The 22,630-nt window shown below is 37.2% G+C and overlaps 1 protein-coding gene across 1 annotated transcript; it reads right to left on the bottom strand.

The window, feature by feature from the left end:
- Window positions 1-1,809: 1,809 nt before the first annotated feature.
- On the bottom strand, window positions 1,810-18,209 carry LOC113058360 (alpha-2-macroglobulin-like protein 1). The gene is made up of 36 exons (XM_026226177.1): window positions 18,080-18,209; window positions 16,415-16,598; window positions 15,969-16,125; window positions 15,776-15,828; window positions 15,662-15,682; window positions 15,389-15,557; window positions 15,206-15,290; window positions 14,965-15,091; window positions 14,192-14,297; window positions 14,002-14,111; window positions 13,572-13,739; window positions 13,265-13,492; window positions 12,714-12,777; window positions 12,445-12,590; window positions 12,207-12,356; window positions 11,421-11,600; window positions 11,229-11,310; window positions 11,017-11,149; window positions 10,606-10,831; window positions 10,365-10,491; window positions 9,834-9,955; window positions 9,689-9,740; window positions 9,047-9,130; window positions 8,695-8,871; window positions 8,419-8,500; window positions 7,738-7,894; window positions 6,668-6,742; window positions 6,423-6,585; window positions 5,483-5,676; window positions 5,160-5,375; window positions 4,884-5,002; window positions 3,786-3,876; window positions 3,624-3,692; window positions 2,633-2,738; window positions 2,274-2,322; window positions 1,810-2,006 (listed from the first exon to the last, which is right to left on the bottom strand). Exons 1-35 carry the CDS (start codon window positions 18,148-18,150, stop codon window positions 2,282-2,284), a joined length of 4,335 nt encoding a protein of 1,444 aa, XP_026081962.1. The 5' UTR covers window positions 18,151-18,209; the 3' UTR covers window positions 1,810-2,006; window positions 2,274-2,281.
- Window positions 18,210-22,630: the final 4,421 nt, after the last annotated feature.

Raw genomic sequence — 22,630 nt, 5'->3', positions numbered from 1 at the left:
TTTATGGTGTTTTTGTGTTTATTTGCCTAATTATAAACATGGACTTGCGGAAAAGACTGTAGCTCAGAGGTCACAACTAAAGTCAGACTTCAGATGTAAAAGGACAAGTAACCCTCACTGCTGTAATTAAGACTGCAACGCAAGCAGAAGACTTGCATCATAGCTACTGTGTTGTTTTCATGACACCAGACAAGAAAGCAGCATGCTAAATTAAACACCTACTGCTAAGAAGGGCTACGGTAAGGTTGACCCAAGAAAGTTTGGAGACCAAGTTTGTATTGTTTGGACAACACCCTAGTTAAACTGTTTTAATAAATTAACCTTGAAATAAATAACTTAAAGCCATATTTTAGAAGGACAATATGCTGCTGGCAGTGTGTGAAAATACTCAGTATTTTCATAGTTTAAATATTTCATTCTCTTTGAGTGTATGTCTTGTTTCAGGGTCTCTACAGGATTTATGAAAGTAAATGCAAACGTCTTCATTTAAAAAAAAAAAAAAAACAATTATCAAGATACATTTACTGTAGAAGCCAAATTACAAAAACTCTTGTTTTCTGAGAAACCGATCAAGTTGAAGTTTGAGTTTGCGTTTAAAATAAGAAAAAACATCCAATGGGCTCAGAAAAAAACTTAATTCAAAGGGAAAATGAGTTGAATAGATATTTGATTCTATTCAAATTCTCAGAAAAAATCTTGAGTAAATGTATTTTAATTTAAGGATGTTTAGATGTTTGTATTGGAAAACATGCATACTCATTTTTTTTATTTATTTTTTCAGTGCATGCAACATTTAATGACTTTATAAATTCTAGTATATAGAAATAAAGACTTTCTGCTCCGATTTAAGACATGCATTTAACAAAATGCATGTTTCCTCACAATTATTTTTATGCTAGATAATAGGTGAAAAGTACTTTCAAATAGTGCTTATTACTAAATGCGTGGCAATTTGCTGTATGGTAGCCCTAAAAACTATTATAAAGATATTATTTTAACTCGAAATTTCTGAGATTTTCAACATTAAATATGGGAAAACTGCCTTTCAAATAATGGTTATCACTAAATATACAGCTGAAAGGCAGCCCTAGAAAATATCTTTAGAAGTAAGTGAGTATCACTTAAGTCTTTGAGCAATATGTAGGCAATACATGTTGAACTATTTAGGGTGTACTGTACACTTTAGTCTCTCTGAAGTCAGTTGTTTGCTGATGCAATTCGTTGAGATCGTTTACTGAAATTATTTGGTAATTCCTGGAACGCTGTGAAACCGACACTGCTTAAGTGGGCAGCAGTAGGAGAATATTTTGAATTAGCATTCTAACATGATATTACTGAAGTTAACAGGCATTTAAAAGGTGAATTCTTTTTGAGATATCAAGCATCTGAGTGGTTTGGAAACCGTTTTTGACTGTGCTACTTCTAAACACTCAAGGGGGAAACAGTATAAAGATATTATTGGGTGTTACAACAGCAAACAAAAAGTCTGAAAGCAGATTTCTTGTGTTGGCGATATAATGAACCAGTATAAGAGTTTAATCTATCCACACCAACATATCAGTTCTACCTCTACCAAAATATCAAGTGCTTTGAAATGTGATATTTTGGATTACAGATGGGAAAATTGACATACTATTTTATCTGCAATTGGCAGATGTGTGTACTTTTTTTAAAAAATACATAATTGGAAAGATTAGAAATTTGGATGTAATATTTGACTAATATGCAATAATATTAGGTATCGTTTTTTTTTTCTTTCAAGATCACAAATAATAAATCTAGATAATAAATAATCACAGGACACTACTGTTTCTGATGCAGTAATTGTTTATTAAACAAATAGTTTAATAGCAACTAAAGTGCAGAATGCAGAAATGCATTATTTTTGATTTAAGAAAACAGTAAGATTTTACAAGTGATAGAAAACTGAAAAAGTGTCTGTATTAAATCCATCTCGCCATATATTCCAGTGTACAGTTCTTCAGCTAAGCACTTCAGATCATCGCCTGGAAAACAATGTCAATCAACCTTTTATCAAGCAACATAACATTCATAACTGTCATCATCCTAAAATGCTGATTTGGTGTTCGTGAAAAAAAAATCTCATTATTATTAGTTGAAAGCAATGCTGTTGTTTTCTTTTATGAATAGAACGTTCAAAAGAGCATTTTTTATAAACCGTAAATGTCTTTATTAAAATTTAAGAGTACAGTTATTCAAATCTATAATGGAGTTTTATTGAGTTTTAAAACTTCAACCATTACTGTACTTACAGTAGTGTTTATGCACATGGGGAGGTGTAGTCGATCACAGACAATTCACCTGGAGGAATAGAAACAAAACCTTGTATTTTTTTTTTGTGCATTACACTGTTGAGCTTGTCTCAATAAAATGAAAATGCATTATGGAAAGATTAAATACGGGCTCGTAAATCACAATTATGCGACGCTTATATCATGATGTCACTGAGATTTATAAAAAATGAAATTCTTAAACATTAAAATGGAAATAGGTTTTCCCATTTTTTTTTGTTATGGTTTATTTATCACATTTTGCTGGGTTTATAATAAAAACCCTATATTGTACTTTCTTTCAGACCTTTCAGAGAGCACATGGATGAATTAACACGTACTGATCTTGTAGTAGTCATAGACGATCACTACGGCTGGTTTCAGGTTCTGCACCTGTACTTCCTGCATGAGCTGCAGGCTGATGGACTTCATCTGATTCTTTTTCAGCTGGAATGGAAGAGAGATGTATTACATTATGATTACAGAGAGATTTGTTTTCTATGGGGTATGGAACTATGAGAGGGTGTTAAATGAATAGTTCACCCAAAAATGAAAATTAGCTTAAAATTGACTCACTCTTATGCTATCAAAGATGCTCTTTCATAGGAACAGTTTTGGGGAAATGTAGGATCCTCTGCAGTGAATGGGTGCCGTCAGAATGTGGATCCAAACAGCTGATAAAAACATCACAATAATCCACAAGTAATGCACATGACTCCAGTCCATCAACTGATGTCTTGTGAAGTAAAAAGTTTATTGTTTGTAACAAATTCATCAAGACATGTTTTACTTATGCCTCTGGCTAAAATGCACAAATCATGAACTATTTAAAAGTGAAAAAAGTTCTAAACAAACATGTCATTTGACTTTGATTTGAGAGGATAACGGGATGTTTTTGTTTTCATTAGAGGAAGTGTTATTATGGATTATGGACTCAAATTTTGGCCAGAAGAGACAATTTAAAGTTAAAATGCCTTGATGCATTTGTTTCTTACAAACACGCACCTTTTTACTTCACAAGACTTTAATTGATGGTCTGGAGTCGTGTGGATTATTGTGATGTTTTTATACATTTTTGGACTCTCAATCTGACGGCACCCATTCGCTGCAGGCGATACATTGTTGCGCAAGTGATGCAAGACTGAATTTCTCCAAATCTGTTCTGATGAAGAAGTAAACTCATCTTGGTTGGCCAGAGAGTGAGTATATTTTTAGTCAGATTTCATTTTTGAGCTTCTTGTTTAAGTAAACCAGGCCAGTTTATCTCTTTAATTGTCAAAATATCAGTGAACCGTCCCAAAAATGATTTAGTTATTTGAATAAAACATTTACACTATCCAAATAGAAAATGACACGATCCTCATCCAGATCCACACGTTTGATGGTGGGGTCTTCCCTCAGCTGTGGAGACAGAGGAGCGGGTGAGAACCAATCAAACGCTGGCTACACAACTTGAGATCAAAAGAGGACCAGAGCCCTTCAAGTGTCACTCACAGCTTTCAGAGACGTCTCATCCGGCTTGAACCCAGACAGGAACCTGACGTTAATGATCACCATGTTGGTCTCCATTCGTGTGCCGTTATACCTGTCACACAATTGATCCAACGATCACAAACAGGGTTCACAACCACACATTGTTCTGTATGTAGTCTGACAGACAACAAAGAGTCTATTAGACCATAAAATAGGTTGAATCTTTATTCATTCTTTCTCTTACAAAGTCAAGTGGGTATGTTACTAATTCATTTAGCAATATCATTGCAAGTAGAACTTTTATATACATTTTTTTAGACATTAACATTCAATTATTATTTTTATTTAATCAAAAATACAGCAAAACCAGTAATGATTACTACAATGATTTATATTTGATTTAAATACAGTTTATTCCAGTGTTGGCAAAATTGTATTTTCAGCATCATTACTCCAGTCTTTAGAGTCACATGATCCTTCAGAAATCATTCTAATATACTGATTCGAAGCTCAAGAAACATTTCTTATTAATATTTATGCTGAAAACTGTTGTGCTTCTTAAAGTTTTTGTCCAAACTGTGATACTCAGGAACAGCATTTATGTCTTTACTGTGATTTTTGAGCAATGCAACGCATCCTTGCTGAATAAAAGTATTAATTTATTTTAACAACAAAAAAGTCTTACTCCAAATCTTTGAACAATGGTATATATTTAATTTTTTTTTTTTTTTTTTTTTTTAAACATCTGATTAAAAATGTATGATAACTTTTGCTAGTTTGTAGTATTTAACTGACTAGTTAAATACTTTTATAGCGGTTTAGGTTTTTTTGGGGGTTTTTTTTTGTTACTTGTTTGATCACTTTTTTGTATGGAAAATAGCAGTGTGAAGATTCTTTAAAAATATCTCTTTTTTTGTTTCACAGAAGAGACAACGTCATACAGGTTTGCAAGGACATGATGTTGACTAAATTACAGAATTTTTAATTTGGGGGTGAACTTTTCTTTTAAATAATGGCAGCATGTATTGTAATTACATGTAAAGTATTATTCACATAAAAGCCATTTCCATGAATGAAGACAGTAATGTTTTTTTGTTTTTTAACAGAGGTGTGGCTCACCTTACAGTAGTGGTTAGTGGAAAAGCTTGGCTCCTTGTGTTGTTGCAAACCCCCGTATTTGCATTGATTTTGAAGGCCAAAGAATCTGGAGGAGGTGGGATGTTGTAGTGCGTGGCAAACTGAGAGATAAAAAAACAGAATGATGTCAAAGTATACTCATCCTTATCTAATTCCAAATCCTTATGACTTCCTTCAGTGATCCATGGAAGAAAGAAAGTCATACAGGAGTGGGATGACATGAGCGGTAGTAAATGATGAAAGAGGCAGCACGCAGACCTGCACAAACACACAGCCTTTGCCTTCTGCCCTCAGCTTGTATGTGCCAGAAGCTTCCAGCAGCTGTTTCTCCTGGTAAAGCAGCCGGTTGTTCTGGTTCACGGTGAACTGATTCTTCTGGCCGGAAGAGGAGGTCACGGTTACAGTAGTGGACCCTTCTGGATTGTAGATGGCAGCACTGTACTTAGCGAGCGCCTGGAGTGCTACTACAGTATCCTGTTCACAGAGAGAGGGAGCGACACCACTGCACCATCAATAATGATCAAATAGATTATAAAGACTGAGAGGGGTCTAAAAAAGCAGCATGAGATAAATAACATTACCTGTGTAGAGGAGAAGCCTCCATACGCGTTCTGCTGCTTGCTTAGCCATTGCACTATGCCAGCAGAGTAGTTCAGTCCAAATCCAGGCAGTGTGGGTCCCGAGAGCAGCGCCAGCAACACGTAAGCACTCGTCTCTACCTCCAGAGACCCAGTCTTTTGCGCATTATTAGCCAGAGTCCAATATCGTCCGACACCTAAAATAACCAGTGTAAGAAAACTTGAACATTGGAGGAGGGTGATTGTTTTTTTATGAATTAAAAGCAGGTACTGGTGATAGACAAAAATAATAAATATAATAAAAATGAAAAAAAAAGATAATGTATCAAATTCGATTTACAATTGTATTTTAAGAAATAGTATTTTATATAGTGCTTTACTACGGAGTCCCACACATGACATGTAGAGAGAGAGAAAAACAAGATGTTATGGCTGTGAATTATTAATTGATTTTCCTCGGTTTAGATAAACTGTGTCCACAATATAACTAAATTATAAAATGGGAACATAGTAAGATGTGACCACAATTGAACTAAAACGAGGGAACAAATGAATAAATTGAGAGAACAAATTAATAAAACGTGGCCAAAAGTGGAAAGTTGTGGGAACAGAGTCTTAAATCGGGGCCACAATATCTGTTTTTTCTTTAGCTGACATGTGTGGGGCTCTGTACTATAGAAATAAATTATGATTTGAATTGATAACTGAATTAATTGAAGTAAATAATGTAATTAAAAGCCAACTGTTTAATTTGACACACACAAAATGTAAAGGTCTTTACAAATAAAGATAAAATATTGGAGCCTTTCTATTTTATATATAGTAATGTATATGAATGAAAAAAATATATAAATGTTTTTGGAAAATAACACTTTTGCACATCCTCAAAGATGAGTATTTTAGAATATTTATTTGACTTATTTGATCTAATGCTGAATGGTACCTTCTCTCCGTGCCTGGTTGTCCAGGTTGGAGAGGAGGTTCTGTCTCATCTGTTCATCTCCAGCAAGAGTGTATGTGTAGGACAGCAAGGCGGTCACATAAGTGTTGCTAATGTCTCTGGAAGAGTCCCTCAGACATGTAAGGCTTCTCACCACCATGGGATCCTGACAGAGCACACAAGAGACTTAATCTATACGGAGTAGTCCATGACCTTCTCTTAGGAGCGATAAAGAGGGTTTTACTCACAGTTCTCTGGACGCCTAACTCCAGCAGTGCGGCAGTGATGTATGCAGAGAGAGTGACTTCACTGTTGACGCCACCCTGCGAGAGGAAACGCATCATCAAAGACCCTTTCCACCCTAAGCATTTCAATCTCCTCAATGTATTGCCATCTACCAGACATTTTCAGAGTGTGAAATCCATAAATGACTCTGATCCATTCGCTCTCACTGCAATCATCTCCTCTTTTCCACTCAACGCTGACAGCTTCACATCTCTTCTAACTTCTCTACCATTTACATTACCTTTACACACCATTTCAATTTTAACATTTCTATTTTCTAAAACTGTTTTTTTGCTATCACTTTCTCCATTTTTAATGTAAAAATTTGTAATATTGTTTTTCTCAGTTTTTAAAGAATACATATTATATGGTTTATATAGTGTCTTTTTAATAATAAACATAACTAAAAATGTACAATTTATGCTTAACTTAATGCTTGAATGATTTTGCCAGGAACGGGAGCTCACTAAAAAATCCTAAAAAATGAAGAAGAAGTCTATCTGTGAAATCTATGGACATTCTTCACCTGTCTTGTTGTATAAAACATGGTTATACAATAAGCCCTGCAGATACAAATGTTCAGTTCATGTGAGCTGTCAACACCTATCAAATGAAACCTTGAGAGGGGAGGGTGGCGGGGTTGTTATTAGCTGGCCAAAATATCCCTGCTGAAAAAGAACAGCTAATTTGCCTGGTTGCAGCTGGTTTAGCTGGCCTCGCAGCCTGGTCAATACGCTTTTCTGTCCCTGACAATACTGGCCAAAAGTTTGAAAAAATGTAGATTTGTTATTTTTTCGAAAGAAGACTGTTTTGCTCACCAAGGCTGCACTTATTTAATCAATAATACAGTAAAAAACAACTAAGTAATTATGTGCAATATCATTACAATTTAAAATAACTGTTTTCATCAAAAGAGACTCTTAAAAAAACACTCAATTATTCCAAACCTTTGAGCAGCAAAACCAGCTAGGACTTTTCCTTTCCTTTTTTAAGCAGCAGATAGGGGACCTGAGCATAACTCTCCTGTCCTCACCATCATATCAATGTGGAAGAGTCTCCCAACAGAGGCGAAGCAGCCGTTCTCCTGTTGCTGTAGCCCCAGCCATTCCTTTGCCTGATCGATGTTGTTCTGATCTATAAATATATACTTCCTTGCCCCACCAAAACTCTTCATCACAAACGCAGTTAGCCTGAGGAAACACAAGGAATTGCTTTCAAATACCCATAATTTGGTAACTCTGCCTTAAGAGTTTTCAGGATGTTTGTTTCTTTGTGCAAAATCCATGTCCTGGTGACTAGTCCATGTCGATAGTCCACTTTAGACATTCTACTAACAGTGAGTAACTTTGCAACTACATCTCAACCATCAGTTAGTAGAGTATTAGTAGACAGTCTGCTTAATATCTTCTAACACTTTCTTTGTCTATTTATTGTCAACTTATCATACCCCTAACACTTACCCTAAACCTACCCTAACAGTCTACTCTTACAAGAGTTACAAGACATGTAGTTGCAAATTAATGAGAATTAGTTGACTTGTAGTTACAAAGTTGCGTATAGTTAGTGGAATGTCTAAAGTGGACTATCGAAATAAAGTGTAACCAGTTTTTCTTCATTCCAAAAACAACTTCTTACCAGAAAGCAGTTAAATTCACAAACTGGAAGCCAGAATCCACACAGTGAGCTCTAAGCTAAGTATCTGTACCAGACTCACCAGGTGTTTCCAGAAGGGTCAGTGTTCCCAAAAGCACTGTAAGATCCGTCATTATGCCTGTATGTCAGCTCCCTCTGATAGCCTGCAGCACGAGACGGTAAAAAGTTTGATGTTTGATGATGAAAAACAAGAAGCTTGAAAAAATTACTAAAATTACAAACCAACATAAATGGAATAATCAGTATTTTTGCTTTCTTTTCCAGTGAAATATTTAAATGTATTTGTATTTATATATATTTTTCCCTCTATCTTCTATTTCATAATGGTTTTCCGCACCGCTCTCCAGGAAGGTTATGGCTCGGTCTTTAATCTGAGGAGTGAGTTGGCCGGTGCTCTCCAGGTATTGAAGAATGTAGATATTCGGCGCAAAACGTAGCATGTTTTGCTCTCCACAGCCATACGGCATTGCCAACAGATCACCGATGTTTCTCAGAGCACGACCCATCAGATCACCTACGGACCAAAGAGCAACATAAGCATCCCTATGGTTAAATAAAACTGAAAACTACCCAATAAGAGCAATTCTATTGATTACAGAGTATTTAAAATATAAATACTTATTATAAAGATATATTATAGAGAAATCAATGTGCATTGTGTACACGTGCCAGCATGTCTTTAGGCTCACCCAGAACAGTGACAAAGCTTTTGGCAGAATCCTTGACAAACACTTTGGGTAGAGTGAGAGACACTGATGTTTCCTGTGGACGGTCTAATGGAAAAGAGAAAAAAATAATAATTAAATAATTAAATAATTAAAACGTGGTCATGCTGTACTTTACTAAAGACAATCATTTTCTCCATTTCTTGTGAAAACTACACAGGGTTTAAAATATTTTTAAAAGACTTTTGTTGAACCTGAAATGTTGAGCTTTTTTTACATTTATCCAATGCCAATAACTTGCATCATTGACTTCCAAGGTGACTGCATTACTGTATTTTTGGTTGCAGTTAATTTTACAGTATGTGTATTACATGTACTTAATAGTGTAGTTACAGTGTATTTATCTAAGAAGGTTCTGGTAATACAAGGTAACTACAAGGGGTAGGGTTAGGTTTAGGGGTTCAGGGTTAGTATCTAGTTATTACATAGTTATTGTAATTACTATAATAACTACTATAGTATGTACATGAGGAATAAGACTGTAAAATAAAGTGCTATTGGATTTTTGCTTATTTTAACAAACTGAACCTCAAATTCTTATTATAACTACTATTACATTTTTCAGATCTTTTAATAGACAACCCAACACACTGTGATGCCACTAACCTGTTAAGCAGATGAGTTCATTCTGAGTGACTGACTGCTTAGTTCCCTCTGCCTGAGAAATATATGGGTAATAACTGTTTCAATTGTATTTTTAAAGCAAAACAAAATGCTAATTTACAGACAGACAGACAGACAGTAAACGTACCTCCACCAGAACGCTCTGCATCACAGTATCAATTCTGCCTTTGTCCGGCAAAGTCACCACTTCTTTGCCACACAGTTCTCGGCTCTGCACCGCCTCAGCGCGCACTGTAATGTTCACCTTTCCTGTGAAACACACACACCAGTGACTTGCAGTGGTTGCAGAATAAGGTTAAGTTACAGCAGAAACAAAGTACCCCTGGGACTGGTAACGGTAAATAAATCTGTGACAGCCGAGGCAGGATATGGTAAAAGTATAGTCCATCTTTTACTCACCTCCATGTCTTTCCATATTTGGTTACCAACATTTTTTCAAAATATCTTTTGTATCAGCAGAAGAAAGAAATTCATACAGGTTTGGAACAACATGAGGGTGAGTAAATGATGACAGAATTTTCCTACGTGTAATACCACGTCTTGCTACAAACATAATCAAGCATAAAATAAGCTTTTCCGTTTAGGGAATCAAATTGAAATAAAAATGAAATGTATGATTGTGGTTTTGCTCATATAGAAGTCAAAGTCTCTGGCTTACCCAGTGCAGACGGTGTAATAATCCACTGGAAGGTTTTGCTCTCTTCAGAGCAAACACACTGAGTGTATGTGCAGCCTCTACACGGCTGAGCTGTAAACTGTGCCGAGTCTGCCAGCGTGACCTTCACCTTTATGAAAAGAGAGAGGTTTGTACAGTGCCTGCCTACAGGAAAAATGCTTCTACTACAAACACTTGCAAAACCTCTCCAGGACAAACAAGTAAACACATTGAGGGGCCTTACCATGATACATTTGGGGAGGTAGTTGAATACAGATGCTTTGAGAGTGAACGTCTCCTCACGGATAAGAGAGTAGGGGAGGGTGAGGCTCACAAAGAAGGGCTTGAAAGCAGTGAGATCAGTCTTAGGGGCCACTCCAAACCCGACAGGGGATGTGCAGAAAGCTCCCGCTGCCCATTTAGTGATGGTGTCCGGGACAATCTTTGTGACATCCACAGATCCTGATTTCCTGGTGAATGAAAACAATATGAATTTTGTATTTTAGAACGTTTTTAAAATATTAAAAAGTACTGAATATGTTGTTATATATATATATTTCTTTTTTTTCAATATTAAAATATATTTTTCTGCATAATTGAAAAGTACTTTAATGATTACACTATATACAGTAGTGCCATGGTGCAAGACACACACCCCACAGGTATAAGGTCCCATATCCAGGTTTCTGGAAAGAATTTGCGGATCTTCTGAGCGGGGTTTAAAACTTTTGAACCAAACCCTGACTCTGGCCCGACCAATCCTACGCGCAAACCATCATCCACGGCAGCTGTTTGAATTGATAGTTTGTAAATACAATCAGATAAAAAGAGCAGTTCCAAATCCTTAAAAAAAATCTAGTTACTTACATTCCCTGAAGATTGTATCATAATAACGACAAACAACAGGTGCTTTCACATCAGAGTTGGTACTGATTTTGATTCCAACTCCCTAGGAAAAAGCAAGTGTTACAGTTACAGTATGTTACAGTTTGAATAGTGTACAGTGAGACGCAGATGACACTGGAGGAAACAAGAAATGGGACAGGTTGTGTCTCTTACTCTAAAGATGTTGTAGACATCATTTTTGTTGTCGTAGTAAGGGTAATAGATGGAGCGCTTGCGCCTCGCAGGTTCAGCTAAAGGGATTATCTCCCAGGGATTTAGGCAGCGGTTAAGCTCCCATTCCTCAATGTTGTATGGGTAACCTGACAAAAGCTGGACTGGTAACATTTGGAGAACCTGTAGAGTAACAACAGATGTTGATCCATAGCAGTGGCAAGGCAATTACCTGATAATAATAATGAATAAAAAAGAAACATTTAATTGGTGTGTGTCCATAATAAATAAATAAATAATATAATCAAATTTATTACACATGTCTACACATTTCTAATGTCATGTGGTTTACCCACCAAGTAAAAATGTATAACATATTTTCCAGTTTTGTCTTAAAAATATTAATAAGCTATGAAGCATTTAGACTTTTTTTCCATTTTATGTATTTTTTTATTTTTTTACATCTTGTTAAAATATTAAATTATATAAAAGATTATGTGAACCTAATTCTTAAAAGTTTCTTATTAGAAATTGTATTATTTCAATGATGCTTGATGACAGTTATCACTCCCAAAAAAATTATCAAGTTAAATTGGAATCGAGAAATAAAAATAAAAAAACATGCTTATTATGAAATAAGTTTAATTTACTAATTTATGAAAATGAATCAAAATTTATATATATATATATATATATATATATATATATAGTGCCACATTCCTGACCCATCTCTTTAAATAAAGATTATCAACTAGTTATAATTGTCATGCACATTATGGTTTAACATACAGAGGCTGCATCCAGCTCGGCCTCTGGTCTCAGCAGCAGCACACTCTGATCAATGGCCCTAACGGAGCACAAGGAGCCAGGGCTGGCTTTCAGGTCAAGAGATGTCCTCTCTCCAGGTAGTGCGGTGGGAGACGAGAACTTTAAGGACACCTATAAAAGAACAGGCACGCTCTCATCACACATTAATGATAAAAAAACATTGAGTTCTAACATGAGATTTCATGTGGGATTTTCTGACCTTGTTTGGCAAACATCCTTCAATGGGGAAGTTCATACTGTCTGCTACAGCTTCTCCACTGGGAAGAACTGTGTAAACCACCACCTGAGCGTATGGAGTCAGAGCAGCCGTGCTCTTCAGTGGGAACGTCAGTTCTCCTTTATTCTCTTTTATGAAAGAGAGAGAGCATTTGTGGAAAAAAGAAAGGTGTATGTGAAAGCACAATGTACAAAGACAATATAAATATTCTTAGGCAACAAAGTGATTGCTAATGTAAAAGAGCTGTGTACCTGTCCCAGTGTTCACATTCACAGACAAACGACCATTTTGAGCCATGCTGCCTCTGGACAGGACCTGGAGTGCAGGTAGATAATTACTGTTTGACCATTTCTGTAATTCTATGTTCTACAGCTTCACTAGCATTTCTTCACCATCTTTTCTCTATTGTAATAATAGCTACAAGGTCTAGGAAACTTTATAGAAAAATTCAGTTTTCTCTACAAAAAAGGTAAAAAAAAAACACAAATATAACAATTCTGTCCAGACCTTATAACTATTTTCATATATATATATATATGTGTGTGTGTGTGTGTGTGTGTGTGTGTGTTAAAACATTCTAATATACAGTACAGTATGAAAAACTGATCTTAATTTTGAGATTTGCTTAAAATGACTTTTAACAATGCTCAAAATAATTAATCGAAATGTAACAATTGGGAAAGTAAGCATATACAATTATATGTATAGGTTATACATAAAGGTCAAAGAGATTGTTGAGCAATAAAACAAATGACCAAGCAATTGATGGACAAATGGAAAAGAGTGTCAGTGTTAAACATACAATGTAGAAGAAATCCAAGGTTTTCTGGCCTGTTTTGAGGGCACTGCCCTTGATGATGTAACTGGCCGTCACTGTTGCATCACTGTTACAGCTGAGCTTCTCTGGAGCCTTCGTCAACATCAGGAAACTTTTGCTTTTGGAGTGAAACGGTCTTATGTAGTGATAGCCTGATGGATAGTATCTAAAAGCCTCAAAATCAGTCCGTTCTGCAGATCCCTTATGATAGACCTAATAAAATAAAAGTTTGAAAATCTCTACATGAATTATATACATGAACATCATGTTAGAAAACAAAACCCCCACTAACCTGTAATTGCACAGGTTTTTCTGACCAATCCAAAGTGTTGAAGGAGAAGAGGGCAGTACCATTGATGTCTGTCGTCAGTGTCACATTGATAATTTTATCATCATAATATGCATAAACAATCACTGGCTCATTTTTCATTGGTTTGGACCGGGAATTAGTGACCACAAACTGTAAACAATAAAAATACAAAATCATTAGCTCACAAACAAAACTAACACTTCCTGTACACAATATTGCTATGCTAACTGTTAAACAGGCTGTTTATTAATGCTGCATTTTACAAAGCCGGACAAAAATAACAGTTATGGTACAGTCATGAACTTTTTATGAAGATGGTTATAAAAACATGAGTGTACTGTAAGGTTGCTTTTGGAGCATTTGCTCAATAATTACGTAGTTGCAAAGCTAATGACTTCAAGCTAGCTGTTACCTTTCCCTTAAAGACCATGCCAGGCCTGTATGTATCTGGTGTGTCCTCAAAGTTAACATAGATATAATCACTGGTAAACTGTGCTGAGGTAGAACCCTGCATAGTAATCCCTGGAGGAACAAAATACCATGTTTTATTACTCTGTTTGGAGAATAAAAATGGACAACAGCCGTTTGTTCTACACTCTCACCTGTTCCAGACTCTTCCAAATTACAATTCACTTGCAAAGACCCTCCTGAAGTCAAGCCAAATTCTGTCATATTTACCACCTGAGACCCACAGCCAGTCTTATCAGTCTGAATGAATAAGAATGAAAAGAAAATGATTATTTAGACTTCTTAAATATTTAGCAATATGGAGCCTCTGTGAAAAAGTCCATTTTGACATACATACATTTCATTTTAAAGGAGTACTTATTACAGAAATATATCAATGTGCTTTATATAACCATAATACCAAAAAGCTGGGATGCTATGTAAAAAGTAAAAATAATAATAATAATAATAATGTAAATAGAGTTCTGTTTTTACTTACATTTTACACAGCATCCAAACTTATTTGGAATTAAGAGTTTTAAGATATTCTTAAGTGCAAACTGAATGTAATGTTTTCGGACGCTTAAGTGTGTGTTAATTGCAACAAATTTTAATTATGAATGTTTTATAGATTAAATTATTATTTACATCTTAATTGCTTCTATTGTCTCTGAAAAGACTTTTACTTTAACACTTTAACTTGAAGTGTACTGCCGAAAGCACCAACTAGCACTATGGAAGTCGCCTAAAATATATACACTTTAGGTGTAATATTGAATAATACAATACAGTAATATCAGCTCATTGCTATTTCTTGTAACCTTATGATATTTAAAGGTGTTAAAGAGGATACATGCTAATTAGTACACTGCTTTTAGGATTACAAACCCAAAGGGTAACAGTTTTGTGTGTGCAGAGAGTAACGCACCGTCATTGAATATTTCTTGCATAATAAGTTAACCGTTTCAGGGAAAGGTCTCCGCAAATAGTAACCATAACTCTGTCTACACACTTCAGCATTCACAGACCCCAGCACAGGTTTGCCATAAGTGTATCTAAAAAGAGTGAAAAGAGTATTTCATCAGGCTGAACATAAAACTGAAACACAGTTATGCACCTCATTTAACTGCAATTATTATTTTGTTAAAAAAAAAAAAAAAAAGTCTTACTTTGCACAAACTTTTAGAGTGACCTCTTTATCCTGGATGGTTATAATGTATGGAAAATCGATGTTCACTTCATATTTTGGCAAAACTAAAAGATGTATGTAGAAAAAAAAATACACACAAAATATTTACACATTAAAAGATGATCAGTATTTGAGAATTTGACAAAAGTTGAATGTTTCTGACCATATTCTTTCATTTCAAAGCCATGTGATAATTCTTGGTTCTTGTCATCCCAAGCAGTGATCGTGTAGAAACCCTGGGCAGCTTCTGGAGACATGGAGTGGGACAGATCCAAAATGCCAGTCTTTGTGGTCTGATTCAACCACTGACCAATGCGATTTGAAAAAGGGTCCTAAACAAGAGTGGCACATAATGAAAAAGCCTACAGTGGAAGCAACCTGCATTTAAGTAAAATAACAAACAATGAACAGATCATGGCTGCTTGAAGAATTTTACCCGGAGTTCTACAATTGGAAACTGCAAAAGAAAGACAGAAGAAAATAATTTTAGTTAGGTCAAAAGAACAATACTATATAATTTGTACTTCAAATGAAATTTAATTTAACTTACCAATTGATTGCGAGGCAAGAAATTGGAATTCAGAGACACAATGCGAAATTTAACTGTTGAAGAGAGATTTCGAAAAAGAATATTTACACATAAAGTATACAATAGAGAAAGACTCACAGGCTCATATTAATAAGAACAAATTAGTACTGATAACTTAAACTATTTTGGAATAATTTACAAAGACAAGTATTACTTGTTTGACCAGGCTTGTAGATAGGCTTGTCTGACTGGATGAAAAAAAGATTTTTGGGGGGATTTATGAGGATCTTAGTGGTTTTGTTCAGGGATGTTTTGGCCCCTTGGATTCCAACATCGACGGATGCCACAGACTCTACAGTGACTACAGGGACCTGAAAAATACAAATCAAGAAAATATTACGCGTATATATCTCCACTTACAGACTGCAGACTATGGGTTTGAAAGCAACATCAAGACTGCAGAGACTGCTGAACCATTCAGTAGTGAAACATATATGCAGCATGAATGATAAATGCGGTTTTAAGGGTTTTACTTGCACTTTAACTGTATTTTAACATCTTTAACCTTGATGCAAATTTATAAGTGTTGTACAGACATGATGTAGGAAAGGACCATGACCTCCATAGCATTACAAGATAAGCTATCATGAGTATACTGACCTTAAAAGGGACACATTTGTAGAAATCCTTTTTAATGGAGGCCTGTTGTAGAATTGTCAGATTGCGATCATCAGTCCTCAAAGTTACCACTATAGAAAGCGGTTCTTTGGGCTCGTGGATCTGTGCACACAGAGTCTCGGTCTTGCCACCCACCACCTGGGAAGTGACTGTCACCAGGTATATGCTGAAAGAAGACAAAACACAAAGAGACTTGCATAAACCATACAATGACAATAAAATGCTTTTAAAAGCATTAGCTTAGTGTTGCATGAGCCCGAGGTTGTTTTGGGTGAATGCACAGTTGAGGAAGTGACTTGGGATTCCTGTAACTGTGCCTGTAACATTCATTGGTTGTCTTTAGGGATTGCTGCACTTGCAGTGTAAAAATAAACATTGTGTAAGTGGTTGGTGCAGAATAAATGTGACACTATTATGAATTACTTTTAGAATTAAAAAGAAAAATATTATATTTAACCAGAAAATACATATAATATAAATCCAAATAAATAAAATAATACAATGTATATTTTACTTTTTGACTACTGTTGAAAAGTTGGGAATAATTAAGACTTTTAATGTTTTTGAAAGAAGTCTGCAAGAGTAAAAGGCCACATTTGCTTGATCAATTTATGTAAAAACAGTAATATTGTGATCTAATATTACAATTAATTCTTTCCAGTCTCCAGTGTCACATGATCCTTCAGAAATCATTCTAATATGTGAAGGCTTATTATTGGTGCTCAATTATTAAAAATTGTCCTTATCAAAGTTCAAGACAGATTTCACCAGTTAATATTTTTGTTAAAAAACATAATGCATTTTTTTTTCTGAATTCTAAGATTAAAATAGAAAGTTCGAAAGAACAGCATTGTTTGGAAATAGAGCCTTCTGTAACATAACAAATGACACTTTTGATGAAGTTAATTTGTAATTGCTGAACAGAAGTATCAATTGCTTAAAAATAAAGAAATGTTGCCTGAGCAGCAAACCAGCATTTTAGAGTGATTTCTAAAGGACCATGTTAGACTGAAGACTGGAACAATGAAGCTTTTCATCACAGATATAAATGGCATTAATGATACTTCAAAATATCAATTTATTATTATTATTATTATTATTATTATTATTACATTAAAAAAAACTATTCCAAACTTTTAACCTGTAGAGTAGTGATTTAAATAACAAAGTTTGACCTTTTATTAGTTTACTAAAAAAGTGCACTAGAATTCCCTGCATAAACCTCAATATTTGATTCTATTCATTTTCAGTTATCAGTTTAGCGTTATTTAGGCTTATGTAGCCTATGCTACTGATTGTGTTTGTATAGGTAACACTGTGTTGTCTTTATGTTGTTATGAGTTATTGGATATGCCAATATTGCTATAAATCGCAGATTTAATAGCTAAAATGGTATATTTGATTGATATTATGATATATAAAATACGATCACGAAAATGCTCTCCGTGTCTCTCTTATGGTACGTTTTTACTGTAAATCTAAAAATAAATTGTTTAGTGTGTTGCGTGTGAGAAAACAAAAGTACAGTTGTCCTAAACTTTGCATCAGTGTCTACTGTAGTTTGTGGAAGACATTCGTCTGGTTCTCGACCTGTGGTCCTTCTTCTTATCTTGTAATTATGAAGATAATAATCATAAAGGTTCTTACGGATCGGTGGCTCCACTTGTGATCGACCGTTGCAGCAGCAGCAGCAGCGGCGGCAGTAGCGACAGCAGCATCCTGTGCAGTTAGTCCGGCACATGCGCAGAGAACTCGCCCTCTGATCTCATCACACACAAGTGCGCACTTTTATACACCTCTGCCTCCTCCCTGTCCTACCACACCAATGGAAAGTTGAGCAACAGGATTGAAGAGATGGATAATTAGGGATAGATTTCCTCTTGTGTTGTGTAACAAGTGGACAGTGATTCACTGAAGCCACTTTTTTTCCACTTTTTTCACTTTTTTTTATTCATTTTTTTATTTTTTTTATTTTTTTATTTTTGCTTGCAAAGATTACTTTGACAAACAAGCTGCATTAATATACTCAAGTTATGACACTTGGGAATTCTGTGCATTGCAATTAAATTGAATATACAAGGATCACATTAAAAGTCCAAAAATCTTTTAATATTAAGTGAAATAATAATAATAATAATAATAATAATAATAATAATAAATAAAATAAAGAGCACATGACACCTTTTTTATCAGGCAGTTATTGTTTATTTCAATGTCTTGATCCCTTGATCCCTTTCAGTCAATCACTCTTGACGTCATGTCAGTGACCGACGAATTGGGATATTTTGTTGATAGACCAATCTACTTTGAGTGTAAACTAAATGAACCAATGCATGCAATTATTGCTTCCAGCTGCAGCTGATCACAGCATGAGTATAAGAAGGCAGTAGCTGCATTGCATACCAGCTTTTTGCTTCGGAGCCGAGCGACAACATCGTTCCATCCAGTCGCTCCATCCAGTGTCTACAAGTGATCTATGAGTTCAACGTGCTCTTGGAAGCTTCTGCTGTTGGTGGTACGGTGCTGTGTTGAGCAGGTTATGCACTTCAGGCTGCAGTACAGCACAGTTGTGCTCCAAGCGCTCAGCACTAAAAGAGCATTTCTCTGAAAGAGCCATTTTCTTTAAAAGTGTTTCATGGGTGCGTCTTTATAAAGACGACAGATCATCCATATAAGGATGCCGTTTCACTCATGCGTTTCTGAAATCAGTCGTTACCTGGGGCCAGGTGATGTCACGATCACTGGCTCACATGTCTGGGCATTAAACACGCTGAGGTGGCTTTCGTGGATAATTCATGTTCCCATTGCGGGAAGATGACCATCTTGAAACTGCAGACCAGGCTTCGCTACCTCCAGGGGGTGAAGTTCCATTGCCTCTGCCACGATCCAAGGATCGTCCTGGCGGCTGCAGACGAGAACTATTTCCGGCAGTATCATGGGCAGTTTGAGGGTCACAGGGGTGGCAAACCCTTCAGGGAACCAACCCTCGGGGGCCCACCACTCCTCCAGCACCTCCGAGTCAGTTGGGGAACGTGCTGGGCCCTCTTCAAAGTGTGTACCAGCAGCATCCTCTGGGGATGTTTGTCTTGGTCTGAGGTACTTAAGGAAATGTTGCCAGAGGATCAGGGCAATTCTGTAGCCAGAAAGCATGTAGTATGGTGTATGTCTTTTCACGCCATATTATGTATTTTCCTGAAGTCAGATGTGCATCTTTTACCCTTAGATTCATCTTTGATAATTGAATGTCTTGTATTGATTTGATAATTCTGAATTGGCAATGTAATTGGCATGATACTTACCGAGGACTTACTTACAGAGGAATATGCATGGTCGGTGCTGACCTGCTCGAATTCATTCAAGGCCAGGACGGCGATCCCACTTAAACTATTTAAGAGGCTCATGGGGCATATGGCAGCTGCAGCAGCACTTACACTGCTAGAGCTGTTGCATATGAGACCCCTTCCTTTACTGGCTTCACAGCCAAGGTATAGATGGGCCCCTATTTGCACTGGCATATCAATTGCCTAGAGTTGTTAGCAGTGCGCCTTACCGTCTCAAAGGGCGCTTACGAGGCACGCACATGCTAGTCTGAACAGACGACACTGCGACTGTTGTGTACATCAACTGACAAGGTGGTCTGCACTCCCGTCACATGTAACAACTCGCCTGCCACCTCCTCCATTCTAGTCGGAATGTTTTGAAGTCACTTCATGCTGTTCACATTCCGGCCCTGCAACCGCACTGCTGATAAGCTGTCTCAAGCTAGGCTCCCAGGAAATTGGCGATTCCATGGTCCAGCTGATTTGGAGACATTTTGGAGCCACTCAGATAGACCTGTTTGCTTCTCCAGAGAACTCTCATGCCAGTTGTTCTACCTCCTGACCGAGGGAACACTTAATAATTAATAATAATTCATTACATTTATATAGCGCTTTTCTAGGCACTCAAAGCGCTTACATAGTCAGGGGGTATCTCCTCATCCACCACCAGTGTGCAGCATCCACCTGGATGATGCGACAGCAGCCATATTGCACCAGAACGCCCACCACACACCAGCTTACTGGTGGAGAGGAGACAGAGTGATTAAGCCAATCAGCAAATATGGGGATTGTTAGGAGGCCATGATGGTAGGAGGCCAATGGGCGAATTTAACCAGGATGCCGAGGTCACACCTCTACTCTTTTCGAAAGACATCCTGGGATTTTTAATGACCACAGAGAGTCAGGACCTCGGTTTAACGTCTCATCCGAAGGACGGTGCTTATTGACAGTATAGTGTCCCCATCACTACACTGGGGCACTAGGACCCACACAGACCACAGGGTGAGCACCCCCTGCTGGCCTCACTAGCACCTCTTCCAGCAGCAACCTAGTTTTCTCAGGAGGTCTCCCATCCAGGTACTGACCAGGCTCAGCCCTGCTTAGCTTCAGTGGGCAACCAGTCTTGGGCTCCAGGGTGATATGGCTGCCGGCAATTGGCAGGATGCACTGGCACACAGCAGGTCATGGCACCTGCGCAAGTATGCGTTTCCCCCAATGAGCCTTCTCACACAGACACTGTACAAGGTCAGGGAGGACGTGGAGCAGGTCTTGCTTGTGGTGCCGTATTGGCCCACTTGGACCTGGTTCCCCAAACTAGTCCTCCTCGCGACAGCCCCTTCCTGGCGGATTCCTCTGAGGAAGGATCTACAGACTTGGCATTCTATGGCACCCACGTCTAGACCTCTGGAAACTTAATGTCTGGTCCCTGGATGAGACGCAGAGGTTCTCAGTGACCTGCCCGAAGAGGTAGTTGACACCATCACTTCGGTGAGCGCACCGTCTATGAGACAAGCTTATGCTTGAAGTGGAACCTGTTCGTCAAGTGTGTTTTTCTGGTCGAGAAGACCCCGGGAGATGCCTGATGCCTGTCTCCCTCCACCCTCAAAGTCCAGGTTGCTGCAATTGTTGCCTACCATGACCCTGTAGTAAGGAAGTTGTGGGTAGGCTGCTTTCACTGGCCTCCATCAAGAGGGTAAGGGACCTGCAAGCATTTTCTATTGATGATTAATGCCTAGAGTTTGGGCTGGTTGACTCCCAATTAATTCTTAGGCCCTGGCCTAGCTATGTGCCCAAGGTTCCCACTACTCCCTTCAGGGATCAGGTGGTGAACCAGCAAGTTCTACCCCAGAAGGAAGCAGACCCAGCCCTAGCTTTGCTCTGTCCCGTCCTAGCCTTGAGATGCTGCGTAGAACAGACACAAAGCTTTAGGACCTCAGACCAGCTCTTTGTCTGTTACAGAGGCCAGCAGAAAGGGAAGGCCGTCTCTAAACAGTGGATGGCCCACTGAATTGTGGGGGACATCACCCTGGCTTTTCAGGCACAGGGTGTGCCCTGCCTGTTCAGGTTGTGAGCTCACTCAACTAGAAGTGTTGCATCCTCCTTGGCGCTGGCTCGGGGTGCCTCACTGATAGATATTTGTGAGTTGCGGGCTGGGTGACCCCCAACATGTTCGCTTGCTAAAACCACTCCAGAGAGACCATATCATAGACCCTTTTGAGCTGAGATGTCATGTCCCATCACCACGGCTGCTGTACCACTGCTGAGCGACTGGGTCACCAGCTCGGCTCTTCAGTGGAATCCTGGTATGCATTGCACCTGCTGCCACATTATACTCATGCTGTGATCAGCTGCAGTTAAATGCAATAATTGCATACCAATGTGCACTGGCTCATTTAGTTTACACTCAAAGTAGACTGGTCTATCGAAGCAATATCCCAATTTATTGGTCACCAATGTGACGTCTCTGTTCCCTCCTTTAGGCAACAAGGGTTACCATATGTAACCAAGACATTCCTCAAATATCTTAAACTTTAAAAAAAAATCCACAGTAAAAAATTTAAAAAAAAAAAAAAACTATTGTAAACGACAAAAAGTAAAGTATAATAATAATAATAATAATAATAATAATAATAATAATAATAATAATAATTGTAATTAAACTAAAAAAAAAAAAGAAATTTTACAGCACTGTAAAATACCAACATGAAATGAAATGAAATAAAATTGAAAGACTTAGAATCCTGAATCAGGCCTGTCATGATTTATTTCAGTATATTAAAATGCATTATAAAAATATTGTTATACTTTAAAGTTATTATAAACTTGAAGCAAGTATGTAAATAAATAAATGAATAAGTGAGGGCTGTGTAAAGATGTA

This window comes from Carassius auratus, chromosome 40 (genome assembly GCF_003368295.1).
Source record: "Carassius auratus strain Wakin chromosome 40, ASM336829v1, whole genome shotgun sequence".
In the NCBI taxonomy this organism is placed as follows: domain Eukaryota; kingdom Metazoa; phylum Chordata; class Actinopteri; order Cypriniformes; family Cyprinidae; genus Carassius; species Carassius auratus.
Note: the sequence above shows the minus strand (reverse complement) of the source record. Positions and strands in the feature narration are given on the sequence as shown.

Excerpts from the sequence above, each read along its gene's own strand:
- LOC113058360 (XM_026226177.1), bottom strand. The coding sequence starts at position 18,150 with ATGCTGCTGTCGCTACTGCCGCCGCTGCTGCTGCTGCTGCAACGGTCG. Across the intron at positions 10,832-11,016 it reads TGGGACCTTATACCTGTGGG|GAAATCAGGATCTGTGGATG; the intron begins GTGTGTGTCTTG and ends TTCATTCACCAG. Across the intron at positions 9,741-9,833 it reads TGCAGAGCGTTCTGGTGGAG|GCAGAGGGAACTAAGCAGTC; the intron begins GTACGTTTACTG and ends TATATTTCTCAG.